This window comes from Marmota marmota, unplaced genomic scaffold (genome assembly GCF_001458135.2).
Source record: "Marmota marmota marmota unplaced genomic scaffold, marMar, whole genome shotgun sequence".
Classification (NCBI taxonomy): Eukaryota; Metazoa; Chordata; class Mammalia; order Rodentia; family Sciuridae; genus Marmota; species Marmota marmota.
Window position 1 is genome coordinate 45,460,823 of NW_026000174.1, and position 19,891 is coordinate 45,480,713.

The 19,891-nt window shown below is 34.7% G+C and overlaps 1 protein-coding gene across 2 annotated transcripts in view; it reads left to right on the plus strand.

The window, feature by feature from the left end:
• Positions 1-19,891, plus strand: part of Pdhx (pyruvate dehydrogenase complex component X) — a 62,574-nt gene that overhangs the window by 10,146 nt on the left and 32,537 nt on the right. For both annotated transcript variants that reach the window (XM_048788578.1, XM_015477767.2), the window contains exons 2-3: positions 10,199-10,279; positions 19,225-19,325. In XM_048788578.1, the coding sequence (XP_048644535.1) occupies positions 10,219-10,279; positions 19,225-19,325 (162 nt within the window). In that variant the 5' untranslated portion in view covers positions 10,199-10,218. The remainder of the gene's footprint in view (positions 1-10,198; positions 10,280-19,224; positions 19,326-19,891) is intronic.

Here is a 19,891-nt window from a genome sequence, read left to right on the forward strand (position 1 = left end):
CCCCCCCAAATCTCACCTTTTCGCTCGCCCCTCCTCACTCACTCCCACTCCAGCAACTGACTGACTGACTTGCTTGGGATGTTTTGGACATGACAAGCACTTTCTCCTCATTCTTTGTGCTTGCTGTTATCCACGTTCAGAGGATTTTTCATTAGATACATGCATGGCTTCCCCCATCCAGCTCAGCTTACCCTTAAGGTTTGGATCTAAAAATATCCCCTAAAGATTTTGTGTATTAGGCAATGTAGTAATGTTCACAGGTGAAGAGATTGAATTATGAGAGCTGTAAGTAGATGAATTCATTTGATTGTAATAATTGGAATGGACTACGTGGTAACTGGAGGAAGTAGGTCCCTGGGCACGTGGCCTTGGACTGTATCTTTTCCCTGGCTCCTTGCTTGCTCCCTCACTCTCTGCTTCCTGGCTGCCATGAACTGAGCAACTTTCCTCTGCTATATACCCTTCTGCCATAATGGGCTGAACCTCTGAAAACTGTGAGCCCAAAATAAACTTCTCTAAGTTGATCTTTTTAGGTATTTTGGTCATAAGGATGAGAAGCTAACACACCCTTTTGAAGAGAACTTCTATGATCAACTACCAAATTGTTCCTCCCCTGTCGTGTTGTCTCTATACCATTATTTAATTTTTTAGTTTATATCACTATTCAGAAGTTTTATGTCTTCTCCCTCTACTTCAGAATGAAAGCTTCATGAAAATAGGGATTTTTGTCTGTTTCTATTCACTTTGATGTATTTAACACTAGAAGAATACCTAATTAGCTTCTGGCTAATTAGAAATATTTGCTAAATAAATAAATGAATAAATGAAAAAGCAGATCTCATCATTAGCCTTTCTACTCCACTCTACTCCTGTGTCATGAAATAATCTTCCAGAAATGTATATCAGAGGATGCTACTTTCTGGCTTTAACTCATTAGTCCCAAGTTTTCAATTCTGAGAATAGATCAACAAAATTGTTACAGGTACTTTAAAATAAGTTGTAAATTATAATCTAGAACTTATATATCCTTTATTATTGTTAAGAATGAAAATACAGGTTATCCTATAAATAGCTCTTTTCCGCCACCGGTAATTTGAATTACAGTGCATTCTCTTAAAATGACTTCCTAGTTGTAGAAAATTGTTTATGCATTTTTATATTACATATCAGTTATACATGTACTATTTTGTTCAGTTGAACATATAGTAGAAATAACTTTCACAGCAAAGTTTGCCATTTTCACAATAATCTTTTTTTTTTTTTTTTTTTTTTTGGTTTAAACTAAATTTATTTATTCACAGTTCTGGAGGCTTTAAGTCCAAGACCAAAGTTCTGGCTGATTTCATTTCCAGTGAAGGCTATCCTCCTGGCTTAGAGATGGCCATCTTCTGTGTCCTCCCATGACCTTTCCTTAGTGCTTTTATGCGAAGGGGAGAAGAGGAGAAACACTGTGCACATGAGCATAAACATGAGTGGCCTACTGTCTACTCTGACAAGGACATTAATCCTATTGCATCAGGCCTCATGTGATCTCATTTAAAATCAATTCCTTAGAAAACCATTTTTAAATACAGTCACACTGGGCAATAAGGCTTCAACATAGGAATTTGAGGAGGACAGAGTCTATAACACACGTTGCTTTTTGAGTTATCTTACAGCTTTAATCATAGGTAACTGATAAAATGCAATATAATTTTTTCATAAGACATGTATATTACTTTCATGTTGAAGCTGTGATAAAGCACTACAAATTGAGTGACTGAAAACAACATAGGTTTAATATTTTGATGGTAGTGGAGGTCAGAAGACCTAAAATTAAGACCCTGGTAGGGAAATATTCCTTTTAGAGGCTCTGTGGGAGAGAATATTTCCTTGCCATTTCTAGCTTCCAGAGCCAACTGCATTGCTTGAATCTTGGCCCTTCTCACCATCTTCAAAGAACACTACTCCAACTTTTTCAGAATACATTTTAAAAATATTTTCAAATACTAATTATTCACCTAGTTTCATAAAAGACATTTGAAAGCAGAATAGTTGTTTTGGAGTTACCATAAGTGGCATATTTTGTTGCTCAGTTTAAGATTTTATGGGTGTTCCATTTATGAGGTGATGGGGCAAAATGTGTTAGACCTTAATATGTGGACCCTACATGCATGCCTTTTTAGTCTCAGGTCAAATGACCTGCATGAGTGAAAACAGGCAGCACATCTGCGGGTATCTTTATTTTTTACTTAAAATCTGAAGGCTTGTTAATTTAGTTTCTCTGCAGGATTTATAATTGTGACCATCTCAGAATGATGTGCAGGGTTTAATGGGTTTAAATTTTATGAATGTGTATGTATGTATGTGTATATATATATATGTATATATATATACACACTTATATATACATATTTTTGTATATATGTATTTTTTTTGTAGTTTATAATTTGGGAATATTAACCATATATATGGAATTGCAAATAAGTCTAGTTTTTGTTGTTAACTTGCTCAAGAAAATTTTTCCTGGCTTCTCATTTCTATTTAAATAATACCAAAAATAATTGGGTTTATAGAATACCTTAAGGTCATATGTGTTAGAATTTACTACAGATGACTGTAAAGTAGTCGCAACATTCTTGTCTTCCTTACATGGCTCACTCTTCATTTTTATTATATTCTATTCCTCAGCAAAGCTAAGCAACAATTGCCACCTAATTCTCTGCATAGAAATGCTTCTATTACCTGGAATGTCTGCTCTTCTTCTTCCCTTGTTCTGTTTACCTAGCATAGATTTTTTAAAAGGTAATTTTATATCATGGTAAAAAATATAAATTACATCATTTTAACCATTTTTAAGTATACTGTTTCCCTGGTGTTTATATCATTGTGCAGCCATCACAGAGCTCTTTTATCATTTCGTACTGAAACTCTGTCCATTAAACCATAATCCCCAGTTCCCTTCTCCAGTACGTGGCAGCAGCTATTCTGTCTCTGAGTTTGCTTATTCTACATACCTTGTAGAAATATTGTATGTGGGGTCATACAATATTTGAACTTTCACGTCTGACATTTTATAATGGCAGGTATTTCACTTTCATTTTTATGGGTCAATCATATTGCCAACATTTTTATTCTGGTATACATCAGAGTTGTTTCAATCTTTTGGCTTTTTGAGTAACACTGTTATGAACAAGGGTATGCAAGTATCTGTTCCAGTCCGTGATTTCAATTTGGACGGGTATATACCTAGAAGTACAATTGCGGCATCACATAATAATCCTTTGTATAATTTTTTTGAGAAATTGCTCTATTATTTTCCACAGTGAGTACACCATTTTACATTTACACCAACAGTGCATAGGGTTCTAATTTCTTTATGTCCTCACCAACATTCATTCTCTGTTTTTGTTTTGTTACTGTACCCATCCTAATAATTAATAAGTAGAACTAGTCCAGGTTTTGTTTGTTTCTTGATAAGCTAGAATCTCAGCTCTTAATTCTTCTATGGTCTCATAGCACTTTTATTTATACTGTCAAGTACTTATGTATTTATCTTCCCATCTAAATTATAATCCTTTTGAAACTGATTATGTCTAGGTCTAGGCTAAGATAATAGACATGTTGTAGACATTTGTCGAATGCTTACTTTGGCTTTGAGCTCTGGTTGTGGATAGTATAACTGAATCTAAAGTGGAATATTTGCTAGTGATTCTAATGATAGTTTGCTTTTCAAATATGAAATGCAGTTAGAATAGAAATTAAGAGTGAGTGAACATCAGCCATAAGGACAAGGCTGGGTACAGGAGAGAATAAAAAGGCATTTTCAAGTTTAGGTTGGGAAGGTTAAATGTTTATTAAATATTTTATTAGCACAGTAATACATGCATAGAATTTAAGTAATGAACTAATTCTAAAAGGTTTATAACCATATGGTTAGTCTCTGTCTCAATTTCTTCTGGCATTTACCCACGTCTGTGTTTCAGACATTATCTGTGGGCGACGTTTGGTCAGTGCTATCCTTCCTGTTTTCCCTTCTCCATGTAGTTATTTTGTAATTCTTGGCTAAATTTATATTTATTATTAATAGTAAACAAATATTGTGCACTACTGAGGATTGTCTGATATTGTCCCATATTTTGCTTGTTGCTTTTGGTTTGTCTTTATCTGTGGTAATTATCGCCTTTTAAAATTGTTTGGTTTTCTGTGTAACTATCTTATGCCACCTAATAGTATCTACAGAGAATTTTCTGTTATGTTAGTCAAATCAGCTCATTTTTCAGTTAATTTTGTAGTTTTTATTTGTCTGCGGCTATGTAGGTTAAACCTCTGTACGAAGGTCTTCTTGTTAGTCTTCCAGAGAGAACAACCTCCAGTCTTGTATTGAATGAGGGTAGAGTTGTTACCTAAGCACTGGACCAAGGTACCCAGGCACTAACTGCTTCTCAGTGTTTACCCAGTCCTCTCTGGCATAGGATTCAGCTTTCTAGGATCCCTTTAGTTAGTTACTATTTAGCTGTTTACTTTTTTATTTTCAAAGTTCTGTGCCATTGTTCTCACTTCATGTCCTTGATGGTTTCTGTTTAAAAATAACAAAAACTAAAAGCACACTTTTATATTGAGTTAAGTTTTGGGGAGGGAGTGAAATTGGATAAACTTTGTTTAAAAGAAACAAATATAAATAACTGAAATAATACCATTAGCTAGAGGTAACTACTGCTGTCATTTTGGAGTATGTCCTTTTAATCTTTGTGTATGTGCAAGCTGGCTAGATAGAAATTGGATTATGTCTCATATACAGTTGGTAGGTTACCTTTATCTGTTTGTTAGCATGCTAGTCAAGACCTCTAAATGCTATTTTCACACAAACTGTTGTACATTAATTTCTGTTGTGTGCTATAGGTATTTTGTCTATTTTTAGATCACTACCCACATCAAAATAACGTTGAACACAGAAAACTTAAGTGATAAGCACTCATTAAAAAAAAAAAAAAAGTGCCACAGCTATCTTTATTCAAAGATCCACTTTTAATATTCTGTGCCCTGGTGCTGATTTTTAAATTGCCTGCTCTTCATTCTGCTTTATTTCATTCAGCCTGCAGATGGCAGAATTGTTTTATTTTAACAGCAATTTTAAAGGTTCAATTTATTCAGTAAGTTCTTGCATTGCAATGAGAAGTAATTAAATGAGTGATCTCTCTGCCTATTAAAGAAGAAGCAAATTAATGTTAGGGACAGGGAACCACACTAAGAAACTACTGGGTAATTTACTTCTTCATTTGGTCTTATCTATTTCACAGTTTTTGTGTGCTTAGGTTATAGCCCCATAAATGGACCAGAGCATGACTCTAAAATGTACCGTATGTAAACTGCTGAGTTTCCTTAATTACTTTAGTCAAAGTAATGGAGCTTAGATCTGCTTCCCATTAACCACAAAGCAATTTGTTCTGCATTTATATTTTAAGAGTTTGCATATATTCTTTTTTAATCCAGACGCCTTTTACAATTCTTGTATATCATTGGCTTAAGATATTTAGTATAATTGATTTTTTTGGAATATGAGTTTTATTTTTAGTATAAAAGAACTAATAAGTTAGAATTAGGTCAGTGTACAGTATTTCAAATCAAAGTCAGATATATGCTGTAGAAAAATTGGAAGAACAAATTCAAAGAAACAAAAATTGCTTAGAGAAGCTTCTATAAAATTCAGTGATTGATAGATTGATCATGTGGTTGATATGGCAGGGAAAGCAGCAGTAAACTAAGCTGTTTAATTTATTGTGTCATTCTGTTGAGGCAAAAAACATTAAGAGATAAAGATAGTTATAATGATTTGTGAGATATTTGCTTTTAAAATCAGTATATGTGAATTTAAATTGCTGGAAATATACATTACCAGAGTCATCTTATGAATTTTTAATGTTTTATAACTATTACAGAATGGCAGACTTTATAAGAAAATTAGGCATCATTTGATAGTTTTGTAGAAAGGAACAGAACAATAAATTACTACAAATGGGTTAGATTCTAATTTTCAAGTATTTTTAAGTTCTAATTTTAAAAAAAACCTGTATAACCAGTTTAGAAAGATCACATTTCCTTTTTTCTTACCTGTAGTTGTGCCAGTTGGTATTAGTAGGAAATATAATGGGTGCACATTTCAAGGCTTCTGCAATTTAACAGAATAATGGTGGAATGTACTGCTTACTGAAATGAAGAGGGGGCTGTCATTAATTTCTAATGAAAACTAAATAATGTATGTGTAGGGTATTTCTGTTCCAAGGGAGTCTAGAAAAGCCTCCACTATCTTAAGACAGTTGACAGCAACCTAAAGGGTAGATATTAATTATATGCAACCTTGACACTCAAAGCTGATATTATATAATTACTTTCCCATCAGAAAAATACATTTGGAAAATGTATGTAATATTTCAGTCCAAAGAAGGCACTAGAATGAAATATGGACTCTTACTAATAAATTAATGCTTTTATTTTGAAATGTTTTTTCTACCATTAAAGTCATAGGATTGATCGGTTACAGTAGTCAGAGAATATATTACACTTTTTATTCCATAATAAGCCAGTATAATCAATCAAGAGATGGTACTGAATAATGGAGATGTCAAAATCTTTCTTCCATTTATGTCACCTTCATTGCAGAATAAGGATAGTGATCTATTACAGAATTTTTATATTTTATTATCATTATTCAGAGAAGCAATTTCAGTTCATCCATGAAGGGTGACTGAAAAATGATTTTTTTTTTTAAATTTTAAAACATGAAAGTGTTTGAGGTGCTTGATGTTGTGCTTTGGAAAAAATACTTAATGCAGGCATTTCATAAAATAGTCCTTAATGTCAGGAATAATGCAAATATGAAGGTCTCTAGGTGAGAAATTATCATAGGAGATAGAATCATAAAATAAATATGAGTTTTATCATGGCAACTGAACCAAAGTATAAAAATATTGAAGAGAGACTTTGTTTTGAGAGAATTGATTTAGTATTTGTCATAAATTGGAATCTGAATGTAGAATTATTGAGGTCCATTTATTTTGTGCCTCGAAGTGGAACTTTATTTGATGGATTCATATATATATATATATATATATATATAAAGTATTCAGTCTCATAATGCCAGGCTTAAACTTGTTGATAGAGTCAGCACATTGGGATTCTTTTTTGTTTAAGTTTTGCTTCTTTCCATGATGCTGTTTAGAAGTTAAGGGGTTTTGCCCTTTTTTTGAGTACTGGGGATTGAACTCAGGGTCGCTGGACCCCTGAGCCACATCCCCAGCCGTGTTTTGTATTTTATTTAGAGACAGGGTCTCACTAAATGGCTAAAAGAACCTTGCCATTGCTGAGGCTGGCTTTGAACTCATGATCCTCCTCCTCAGCCACTGGGATTACAGGCATGATTAAAGCCACTGGTCTGGCTTTTTTTTTTTTTTTTTTAACAAAAAGCACGTTTGTCATTACCAGCTTAAAAAAACAAATGCTGAAGGTTGAGTTGGCTCTACATTTTTTAGGCAAATGTTTTTTTCATCAAGCCATGTAAAAAAAAAGAAAAAGGGAGGAGACTCAAGGCAGCAGACAAAATAATCTAGGAGATTAGAAAGTTCAGTTTATTATTTCCAAATATGTTTAATGTATTAAGCTTTAGCACTTGAAAATTCTTTCATTTTCAAGTGTAGGATTGTTGTGATTTGGATTTGATCTGTGTGAGTGTTTTTCCCAAGTGTACTTCCCTGATTTTAGTTCATTCAAGAATTTAGCATTTCACTGTTTTATAGATTCCATGCATTAAGGTTGGGCATAGTAGTTTGCATTGTTTTCTACCTGAGTAATGTCTGAATGTGCCTGTTTATGGACTCATTTTACTAGAAAAAGTGCAAAAATTTAGAAAGCTATACTCTGTAATTTGTCTTTCAATTAGAGGTAGCTTGGGAATTAAATGCAACCTGCAACAATAATTATTGAGAGTCATAAGTGACAGGAGTTTGATGGCCAGTATTCTGTAGTCCTTTCCAAAATAACTGTATGTGTGCTGGGGATTAAACCTAAGAATGCATTACAGCTGAGCTACATCACCAGCCCTATAAATAATCAGCAATCAACTGATGATCAGTATTTGTAAGGAACATGAGAAAAAAAGTAACACAGTCTAATAAAGGACAGCCGAGAGAGCTAAGCAGACAGCTCCCTTAATCTGAACTGTGGTCTTCATATTGGTGAAATGAACATGCTCACTTTGAATTTAGTTTGGACTCTATCATTTTGGGGCCATTAGAAGTGATAATTCTAGCTGTCTTAGAATTTGTACCAGATGTAAGAGAGGAAAGGAGTCAGGTGTATGAGGATCAAGTGGGTGGGTGGAGTCTTAATGCTGATAGGCTGGATTAGAGAATGTGATGCAGAGCTGAGGCCTTCCACAATTGGACTTTCCAGTACAACCCCTTATTTCAAGTTGGCTTTTTGTTTGAGGGAGAGAGTTTGTGTATACAAAACAAACATACATGGATTGTCGCCTCACACCCAATGAGCCCTGATGTTGGGAACAGGGAGAGGTGAGGCTATGGATCTGTCTTTCTTTCTTTCTTTCTTTTTTTCAGCGGACACAACATCTTTGTTTGTATGTGGTGCTGAGGATCGAACCCGGGCCACACACATGCCAGGCGAGCGTGCTACCGCTTGAGCCACATCCCCAGCCCTGGATCTGTCTTTCAAAGGCAGGTTCATTCATGCAGGGCCATGCAGGGCCATGGAAGAGCTCAGAGGAAAATGTAGGTTCCCTATAGACAGGAAGGTCTTAAAAGAAAATGAGGACAAAGCTGAGGCAGGTAGACATGCTTTTTCCCAGTCCTTTACAGAGGAGTGAAGAAGTAGAGAACAGATAGAACCTTTCTTCTTAATATTCTTGGAAGTACCTTTAACATGAAGCCATCGGAATTCTCCAAAAGTCACTGTAAAATTAGTTCCATTTCCCTAAGGAAACCTCATTTTATTTAACCCCATTTAACATGAGTGCTAAATTTCCTTACTGTTAATCCTAATACATTAATGGGGAGTAAACTCCATTCTCTCCTCTTCCACATTTGAAATATGTTAGCTGTGCTGCAGTATTTTGCTTGTTTGAGTCTTGAGTGTTGAATATCTGAAAAGAGAATGGTTCTGTGAAAGACTTCAGGGAATGTAATTTGTTGTTACGGTAGTTTATTAGTATAACCTTTATATAAATTTTAATCAAAAGCTGTGTGCTCTTTGAATATAGTCCTGGACGGTGGGTAATTATTGGGAAGTAGAGCAGGACAGATACATACTGTCTCCTTTTTTGGTGTCTAAGAAAAAAATAATTTGCTTCAGTGAGAGGTGTCTCAGGTTTAAGGTCAGCCTTTTTGAATCCCCAGTTGAATTGTGGTAGGGAACAAAATCTGAGATCAGTTCAACTGCTTAGTTTCTTGCCTGATCAACCTTGACTAGATAAACTTTTCCTTTCAATCTTAAAAAAAAATTGAAATGTTATCTCTGTCACCTACAGTTGAATATTGAGTAATATAATATACTATTTGAATATTGAATATTGAAAAGTATAATATTATACCTTTGAATATTGTGTAGTGTAGGTTTAGCGGTGCATTACAACAACCAATTTCTTAAAGTCTGATCTTGATTAATCTGCTCCAGGTCATTAGAGTCCTGTTTTTTTTTGTTGTTGTTGTTGTTGTTAACTTTATTATTATTTTTTTTTTTAGTTGTTGAAAGACCTTTATTTTATTTATTTATATGTGATGCTGAGAACCAAACCCAGTGCCGTAAACGTGCCAGGCAAGTGCACTACCAGTGAGCCCCAACCCCAGCCCCCAGAATCCTGTTTTGATGTTATTTTTTCTTATCTTTTCTTGTGATCATTTTACCTAAAATATTTTTTGCAGAGACAAAAGGGAAAGGAGATGAAACTTAAATCAATTTTTCTTTTTTAACTTGTAAGCACCTAATTATGAAAGTAGTCAAGTATTTAAAAAAAAGTTTTATAAAAATTCACAGTTGAGAATGTTATGTTTCCATAGTATTTACTAGACACTTTATTTGTCATCTGGGAATTGTCTTTGGAGTACCCTCTTTCTCCATAGAATTTGATAGTAATTTATTTGAATTGATATTAATTCCTTGTGAGTACTTTTTTGGGAGAGGCTAATCTTTTCTTTTTTTCCACTTTCAGTTGATCCTATTAAGGTTCTAATGCCATCTCTGTCACCTACAATGGAAGAGGGAAACATTGTCAAATGGCTGAAAAAGGAAGGTGAGTTAAGAACATCACTGGTGTCTCTGTACTTTGTTGATCACTCTTCCTGGTTATTTTGGCTTTTTTCTAATCAGTTGTATTACACAGTACATAATGTAAATGAAGTAACTTGTGTTTCTTTGCTACTAATATAGGTTTGTTTAAATAAAAATTTCCCATGTTAATGTAGCAAAGTTTTCTGGGTTCATCCTGTGTGTTTCCACACGCCCTGAATTTTAAAATATTTTAAGGTTTTTTTTTTTTTTTTCAATTTTCAGTCTTTCAACCTCATGCTTTTATCAAAACCCTTAGTTTATAACTCTATCATGACTGTGTGACTGCCTGTTTTCCTGGAGCTAGGGAAGTTGATTATAAGAGGGCAAATAAGGAAAAGCCTCAAGAGAAGAGCAGTAGAGAAGGGCAGTAGACTTCTAGTTATTGAAACATATTATTAAGCCTATATAATTAAAATGGTGGGGTTGGTGTTTTAAAAGAACTGCAAGAATGGGATCCTGTTTAGACTAGTATATACTCTATGTATGTGTAATTTGTCAAATACACTGTACTGTCATATATATCTAGAAAGAACCAATTAAAAATAAATGTGTACTCTGTGCAGTGGCACACTCCTACAATCCCAGTGACTTAGGAAGCTGAGGCAGTAGGAGGATCACAAGTTCAAAGCCAGCCTCAGCAACTTAGCGAGGTCCTGAGCAACTTGGTGAGACTTTATCTCAAAATAAAAAAAATATAAAAAGGGGTGGGGATATGGCTCAATAGTTAAGCACCCCTGAGTTCATTCCCTGGTACAAAAAAACAAAAACCAAGCAAGTGGCTAGCCGGGGTTTCCATTTGTGATTCAGTGGGCACAGATTTTGCTAAGGCAAATTCTGGTCTTGTGTCATCCAGAAAGTAATTATAAAAGAGAATCTGGAGAGTTTAAGTCACAGGTAAGAATTGAGAGTGTGGCAGAGTTCTGTTGTTATTCCAGGAGGTCTAGCCACTCGTGGTATAACTTTTGCCAATGATGACACGTATGGGGCTTGGGAAGAGGGCCGGCAAGTACTTATTTGACAATACCTGCCAAATAAGCTTGGGAGTTTGGGGCAAGGCTGCCATTCTTTGAGGGATTCTGGAGTGCTAGGAAAAACAAGAAGATAGATAACAGAATGGGCCTCAGAGCAGAAGCTTGGTCCTATGGATTAGGCAGGTATCCATAAGGGAGTAACCTAGGAGATGTAACACAGTGAGGCTGTCCAGATGACTGTGCCTGGTTAGGATTGACCTGTGTGATTGGAAGCATTACTAAATTCTCTTCCATAGCAGGGAATGTGTCCAAATGTGTTAATGCGTCCCTGTTATGGTTAATGCAGTAATTGGAACAGACCCCGCAGTTTGGTACGCTTGGTGCTTGGTATGTTGATGGTGACACTTGGCTCATTCAAAAAGGGACTATTAGATTATAAATTTATTGAAAACATATTCCCTTTTTTATATACTTCTCATTAGCTATGCTTTTTTTATATTGAGATCTTTATTAATGTAAGGTTAATGGAATTTAAAACATTAAGAATATTGAAAATTTTTAATGAAAAAGAGTGCTGTTGTATCTAGTTATCAATCTAATTTATTTTTAAGCAAAGGCTAGATAATGATCCAATAGCCTGTGGATAGCAGTTCGGTTATATAAACTTTTAAGGTTTCTTGAAAATCTGAGACTCTAATTCACAGCTACTTTTATTAATGCGTGTTTTAAGCTAGGGAGGTAAAGGTGCAATAAAAGAATCATGATTTGCCCTTTGGAGTTTCTATGTTGCCGTGAGAACTACCTGGAGTGAGTCAAGTTAGATAAAATCAAAGGTATATCATAGAGGCTGGGGGTTGTGGCTTAGTGGTAGAGTGCTTGCCTAGCATGTGTGGGGCGCTGGGTTCAATCCTCAGCACCCCATAAAAATAAAATATATTGTGTCCAACTACAACTAAAACAAAATACAAAGAAAAGAGGTATATCATAGCTTCAAATTCAATCATAATTTGTTTTTATATTCTGAGTTATGTGCAATAATAGCATGTAAATTATTTTCATCTTTTTGAGCTAATGAATCTTAGGACACTAGTTTAATAATAAGTAATAGGATGCTTATTTAGTCTGAGGATTGAATTAAAAGTATGCATCATAAAATTAGTAGAAGCTGAGTGTGGTGGTGCACACTATAATCACACAGCTACTTGAGAGGCTGAAGCAGAAGGATCACAAGTTGGAGTCCAGCCTGAGGAATTTAGCAAGACCTAGGCTCAAAAAATAAAAATAAAAGGCCTAGGTATGTAGCTTAATAGTAGAGCACTTATCTTGTGTGCACAAGGCCCTGGGTTCAGTCTTCTGTACTGCTAATAAAATAAAACAGTAGAGAAAATATTTTGAAAGTGCTAAATAACACACAATTTCAAAATAATCTTGAAAGGTAAGTTGAACTGTAATTCTCCATCTTTATTACAGGTGTTTAGGAGGGTGGGGTTGTGGTAAAGAAAGTATACTTCAGGTAATTTCTGTTTATTAAAGTGGCCATAGTTTATTTTTTCATCAGTTGAAAAGTCAAATCTGTTAAAACAACAAAAAGAAATATTTGTTCCCCTTTCATGAGAGAATATTTACACATATGAAAAATATTTTTTTCCTTGAGATTAATATTTTAGATTTGCGCTCTGCCAAGAAGCACTATGAAACAAAACCACACTGGAACAATTGTGTGACATACTTAGCACATGGTGTCTGGAGCAGACATGTGCTTAGCAAGTGATGTCCTCTGCTGCTCTAGGTGTGATTCTTCAATCCAGGGCCTGTCATTCTAAGTGAGCCTTTCTTATGTTGTATAACTGGGAATTTTGACTATTCCACACAGCTTTTGTGTAAGTCGGACTGTCTCAAACTTAGTGTTTGAGAGTAAAACTGTTCTGATGGGGACTTTATCCTGTACCACTAGGTACAATTGGAGAATTACACAAAGATTCTGGATTCTACTGTAGAAGAGGCTTTGGTTTCTATTTCTGGGAATATGTTTGTGGTGCTAAACTGGAAAATTTTGGAAAAGTACATTTCACAAATAGCCTCAGTGTTTTTTTGGTATACTACTATTTTAACAGCTTTTTTGAAATATAATTTACACATTCACCAATTTTATGTGCACAATCCAATTATTTTTAGTAAACTTACCATAGTCCATTTTTAGAACACTTCTGTCATCCCGAAATGTTCTGTGCTGCGTGATTGCAGTTGCTTTCGTCTCCCATCCCTGGCTTTAGACAACTTTGATCTGGTTTCTGTCTCTAAAATTTTGCCTTTTCTAGACATTTCATGTAAATAGTCATCATAATGTAGAGTTTTCATTTAGCATAGTTGAGATCATCCATGTTTTAACAAGTATTAGCAAGTTCGTTACTTTTATTGCTGAATTGCTTTTATCGCTGTGCTTTTTTACAGTTATTGCTAACATTTATATTAGATCAAAATTGTAAAATTGGTGAATGAATTGTAGATTACAGTATTAATCAATGGAACTCTGTGTGGCGATAAAAATGTACTTTGCCAAACTGTTCAATACAGTAGCCACTAAACAGGTAAAGAAGAGACCAGAGGGATGTATGGGAGTTTAACCTGATGTGACAGTCTCCTTCTCAAACTACCACTCATGCTGTCAGCACTCCGGGCAGGATTTGACTGGCCTAGCAGCCAGGCTGCCTCAGGTCATGGGTCCATGCAAATATCATCCTTTTAATTATGATGAAGTGATAAGCATTGACAGACTGTAATTAGGGGTCCCTCTTCTCTATTACCATTCTGTTGTGTACTAATTGGGTGGGATTGGCATTGTCAGCTGGTTCTGATTAGGAACTTCTTGTAGCATTTCTATCTTATTATTGTTAACCATGGTATCTTATACAGTGTCATTCATATAGGGGCAACTTGTAGATGTTTGCTGAGCAAATACATTAATATCTCTCAACATAGCAATAAGAAGAGGTTTTTCTCTTTCATGTTTATGTAGATCTGATTTACTTGGTCTTTCAGACAACAAGTAGCCCTCTACCATCATACACCTTGGAAATACTTAGTCTTAAATTTTTGGCAGGACAAAAGTATTTTGTAAAAACCACAGGATGTGTTTGGTTAATAATATAAACTGTGTTTGACTGAGACACTATTTCATGCCTAGAATTTACTAAGACAGAGGGAAGCCTCTGTATACTTCCATCCTCAGCTCTGACAGCTGCTCATCTGGACGAAGGAACAGGATATGATGCTGGCGTCGGTGCTGGGGAGCGGCCCCCGGGCGGGCCTCTGGTCTGGCCCCTCCTGGGGCCCGCACTCTCGCTCCGGGCCCGCTCCACCTACGCCACTGACACCGACTTCAAGAAGATGGCTCAGGAACACTCCAGGGCTGCCATCTTCTGCAGCCAGTCAGCCATCAACGTGACAACTGAGAAGCCTTCTGTCCCTCAGATCGTCCATGAGCCTCTGTCCTGGCTGCTCAGTCTTTTCCACTAGACTATAAACTCTTTACAAATAGAACCATATCTTGTTGTTTTTGTACTCAGTGCTTACTACAATGTCTTATACATTAATGTTTGTTGAATGATCTGTTTGAAATAATAGACTGGAAGAGGAGTGAATAATGGATCTTGAGTTTTAATCGTTGTTACTAGCTATACCTAATATTTTGTCTTTAGTTCTATCTGAAGATGTGAAGTGTTATGTAAAGGTGTAAGTGAAGTGACTTCCAAGTCTGTGATTTTTTTTTTTTAATAATCTCTTCCTGAGAGTCAAAGAGATTAAGATGAAGTGACTAGATCACTACTAAGTGTACAGCCTTCAAATGAAACTCATATCTGACATGTCTGACTTGGGAGAGGTTCCTTTTAACTTCTCTGCCAAGCAGTCTTTCTCAATATAGTGCTAACTTGTTGATCAAAGCTGAAACTTATCAGACTTGCATCTTTGTGGCATTTAGTCTCAAAATTTTCTTTTGGCATTTACGTTGTATTTGATTATCAATAGATAGAATCTAGTTTCATAATAAGTTAGGGGTAATGCTTCTTTATATGAAAGTATAATGTTTTAAATGTTACTGTAGTTTATGGACAAAGCTCTTTATACACAGTAGTTTTTGTCTGTTTCTCTCAGCATTCTTATTTAGCTGACATATGTGCCTATGTTATGTGGCAAGATGTGGTTATTGTTTAAAGAACATAAGAAACGGGGTTACATGTCTATTTAAAATTAGAAACATTCTACAAATCAAATGGGAGAATGAAAAGACACGTAAAGGACAGTTTGATGTGTACCTCATAAGGAAATAAGGATATGGTTAGTTATTACAGTTTTTTTGTAAAGCATTTAATCTGAAGTGCATCACACATGGGGCACTGGCCTGAGATCTGAGGAATGGGAGTGATATAAAACATCTCTAATGTGCCCTGTTTCTATTGTGGAAAAGCTCACAGTATTTTCTAGTAAGTAGAGAAAAATACAATTTTTAAAAAGTAATTAGTACTAGCAATATAACATTTTATATTGTAATTTGTGGTTCTTTTCAAATTAGTTATAACTGTTACAGGAATTCAGGAATAGAAACAAAAACTTGTCAGTTGAAGTGCCAAGAGAAAGTTACATAGCTGAAGCAGAAGAATAGATAGTTCTTAAAGAGTGGTTGAAATTTGAACTTGGATGAGCACAATGATATAGTTTCATTTTACTTGGTTTCTTAAGGCCAGAATTTATTTTCCAGCCATCAAAGAAGTGGTTTTATGGTAGGTTGCATAATTCAGTGATCTCTCCCATGGTTATTACAGAAACAGAATAGTGCTTTTTTATTTTTCCTTTTGAAGTATGATCTATTTTAACTAAAACATCTGCTGTATAAAGAAGTACATAAGATAAAATGTATAATATGACACTGGGACATTCTCTGTATGACATACAATGGTCCTTTTTGGTCTGTTCCTGCATATCTCACCAGCCTAATCTTTCATTGCTTCTCTCATGTACTGTTTGCTAGTTCCCCCAAAGTGGCGTGTTTTCTTTGCTCCCAGGCCTCTGGGTATGCCGCCTTCTGCCTGAATCATTATCCTTTATTTATCTCCTCATCTTCTCAGGCTCAGATGAGATTCATTCTAAGGAAACTTTCAGAGCACACTTATTAACTTACTAGTATTTTAGATTTTCTTTCACATTTTCTCATTGTATTCACCTGTAAATATTGCTATTTCAGCTATTTGGGTGTATATGTGAAGAGATGGGGGTGTATTTGTATGACTTATATTTTCTATCCCTTTATTTTATTTTTTTTTTCTATTTAGGGTTTAGGTCTGTCTCTTCTAAGCTATTTTTACCAAGATTTTATTTCTGTATTTTCATAACCACTACTTTTATATGTAGTTTTAATCCGTTTACAATTATTGTGGTTATTTATACATTTGAATTTATTTTTGCTGTTTTTTGTGCATTTCTGTTTTTATTCTCTTCCTTTTCTTTTCATGGGCATACTTTCTGTTAAGTGATCATTTTGCTGATTTTTTAATTGATATAGATTATATTTCTATTTTTAAATTCTTAAATTTTGTCAAAAAATGTAGTTATTCAGTATTTTTTCCTAATTGTATCAAAGTTCAGTATGGTTCACATCACCTAAACATTCCCTTATTCATCTTATTGATTTTTAGTTTTTGAGTTTTTACTTTTTGACCTTCAAACATGGCCTTTTAAGTGATAAATGGTTAGCATTATAGCAGCTTTTGTGGTAACTTTTTTCTTGTGTCTCATGGGTCCTTTCTGTGTCTACTTTTCTTCTTGATGACAATCTTGTATGAGCTCTTTGAAGTGATTGCCAATAATGGTAAATTTTCTAGCTTTGATATGTCTAAACAATACTTTTTGTCATTCTTAATTGATGGTTTGGCTGCATGTAAAATTCTAGACAGTTATTTTTCCTCAGCTTTTTGAAGATATTGCTTCATTGTCTTCTGACCTCTATTGCAGCTGCTGAGAAGTGTGCTCTCAGTCTGTCATTCCATTGAGGTAATGTTTTTTTTTTTTTCCTCTGATAGCTTTTAAAATTACATTTTTTATTGTTGATAGTGTGCAGTTTCTCTACAGTGTATCTAATGTGGATTATGTTTACATGCTCTAATACTCTTTTTCCTGTTAAAATTTTGTCACCGTTTTAACTTGCATAGAATGTAATCTCAATATTTATATGTACCTCTACCTACAAGATTTAGGACATTCCTCACATGCCACAAGGCTCTCTTGTGCCCCCTCTCAGTCAACAATGGGTATTTCAAACTCTTAATATTATGAAGGTATACATCTCTAGTTCTGGAAAAAATTTTGGCAATTATTTCTTCAGGTATTGCTTCTCCACCAGCCCCCCAAGTCTTCCCCAGGAAGTCCATAAGACAAACATTGCAGCCTCAGTCTATGTCATTTAGCTGCTCTTTTCTTTTCCTTTCTATTAAAAAAAATTTTTTTTTTATCTGCATGTGTTAACTACTGGATAGTTTCTTGGTACTAGCTTTCAATATCACTCTTCTGCTATGTCCACTCTAGAATATATACCTTTTTTTAAATTTTGATGACTTAATTTTTTTATTTCCAATATTTCTGATTAGCTTTTTTCCTTTCTACTTGATGCTGTTTTGTTTCATTTCTGTACATTTTTTTAAAAAAATTATTGTCCTTGTGATGGCTGTTTTATCTTCACTTATATTTTTAACATCCTCCAGATACTTATTTTAAAATCTTTGGCAGATTGCACTAAAGAATTGCTTCTCAAATCTGTTTCTGTTCCAGTTATTGATTTTGTGACTTGCTTTCTTAGCATTAGGTTTCTTAATGTTTCAGGACCTTGTTTTATGCTTTACTTTTGAATGGAAGGTTTTTCTGTTTTTCTCAAATGTCTTCCCTCTTGCCCATCCCTTATCTTCCCCTTAGCCCCTGGATTTTGCTATGGATACTGAGAATATTGGCAGATGCAGTCCTGGAGCCAGAAGGTTGTTTGACTTGGTTTCTGATATTGGGGCAGTGTTTTTGTCCCCCATCTCCTACACCCACAGTTTCTGAATAAAGCCTTGGTCTCAGTCAGGTTTTGATGGCTCATTTTGTCAGCCTGACTTAGCCCTAGCTTCAGGTGGTAAAGCTGATTTGAGTCCCCTGGCTCCACAAGGCCACTTTTAGTTCCCTGTACTTCCTAAAGGAAATCTATCTCTTCTCTCCTCCCCACCACAAACCTACTTTTTGATCCAGAAACCAGCATGTCTGTAATGTCAGTTCCTGCTCGGGTTTTTAAGTTTTCATATCTTTTCTATTGCACAGAACTGGTCCTTAATTTGACATCAGCCATGTTGATTTTCTCTTTTTTATGCTGTGTATGCTTTATTCATTTATGCTGTGTGGTACAGATAGGATTTCTGAACTTGCCCTAAGATGTAAACCAAAAAGTACTATTAATTACGAAACTTCTCTCTATAGAGTAATAGTCAAATTAGCAGGAGATAGGGTTGGGAGTTTAACTCAGGGATAGAGCTTTTTCCTAGCATGATGAGGCCCTGGGTGTGATCCTTAGCACTGTTAAAAGGAAAAGAGATACGGGGTCTGAAATTGATTTGTCCTGGAGAGAATATTCATTTGTTGCTATTGTCTCAGTGTGATTTTACTTTTAATATTTGTTCAGTAATCTTAGCAATAGCTTTTTATTACAACAAATATAATTATACCCCTAATAAAGCTTTCAGAAAATACAACAAAGCATACACACACACACACAAACACACACACGTGAGATTAGAACTGTTTATAATTTCACAACCCAGAAGTAACTATAGAGTATTTTGTTGTTAATTATATTTTACACACATCTACAGATATTCATATTTTAAAAAAACAAAACAAACCCAGTGTTGTTTTGTAGGTGAAGCTGTGAGTGCTGGAGATGCATTATGTGAAATTGAGACTGACAAAGCTGTGGTTACCTTAGATGCAAGTGATGACGGCATCTTGGCCAAAATAGTGGTAAGTTTTCATTTGGATTATCTTCTATAGGATGAAGATTTCTTTTTTTTATTTTTAATACATGACAGTAGAATGTATTTTGATATATTATTCACATTCTTCTGGTTGTACATGATGTGGCATTAATTGGTAGGATGAAGATTTCTTAAATGTAAAGTTTTTGAAAGAAAGTTACCTCTTTATTTATATTGTTGTATTATCTTTTACATAGTACATTTTTAATTCGAATTGTGTTTTTTGTATTTTCTAAATTTTCTATAATGCATATGTTATTTTTAGATGGAATTTTAAAACTCATGAGAAAAGTAAAATAAAATGCGTAAATTTGCATATGGTAAAATACTTTTCTACTGATGTAGCCAATCAATGTGTTGTTTCTTCATTTCCAGAACATTTGCCAGATAGTATAGAATAGCAGCTAAGACTGTGGTTTCTGGGAGTCACAGTGCCACCTGAATCATGTAGCTAAAGTCTTCTTCTGCAGTTATAACTGCATAATGAGAAGCAAATTCTTTATCCTTTGCTTCATAATAAAGTAGAGAAGATTATAACAGACCATGGGATAT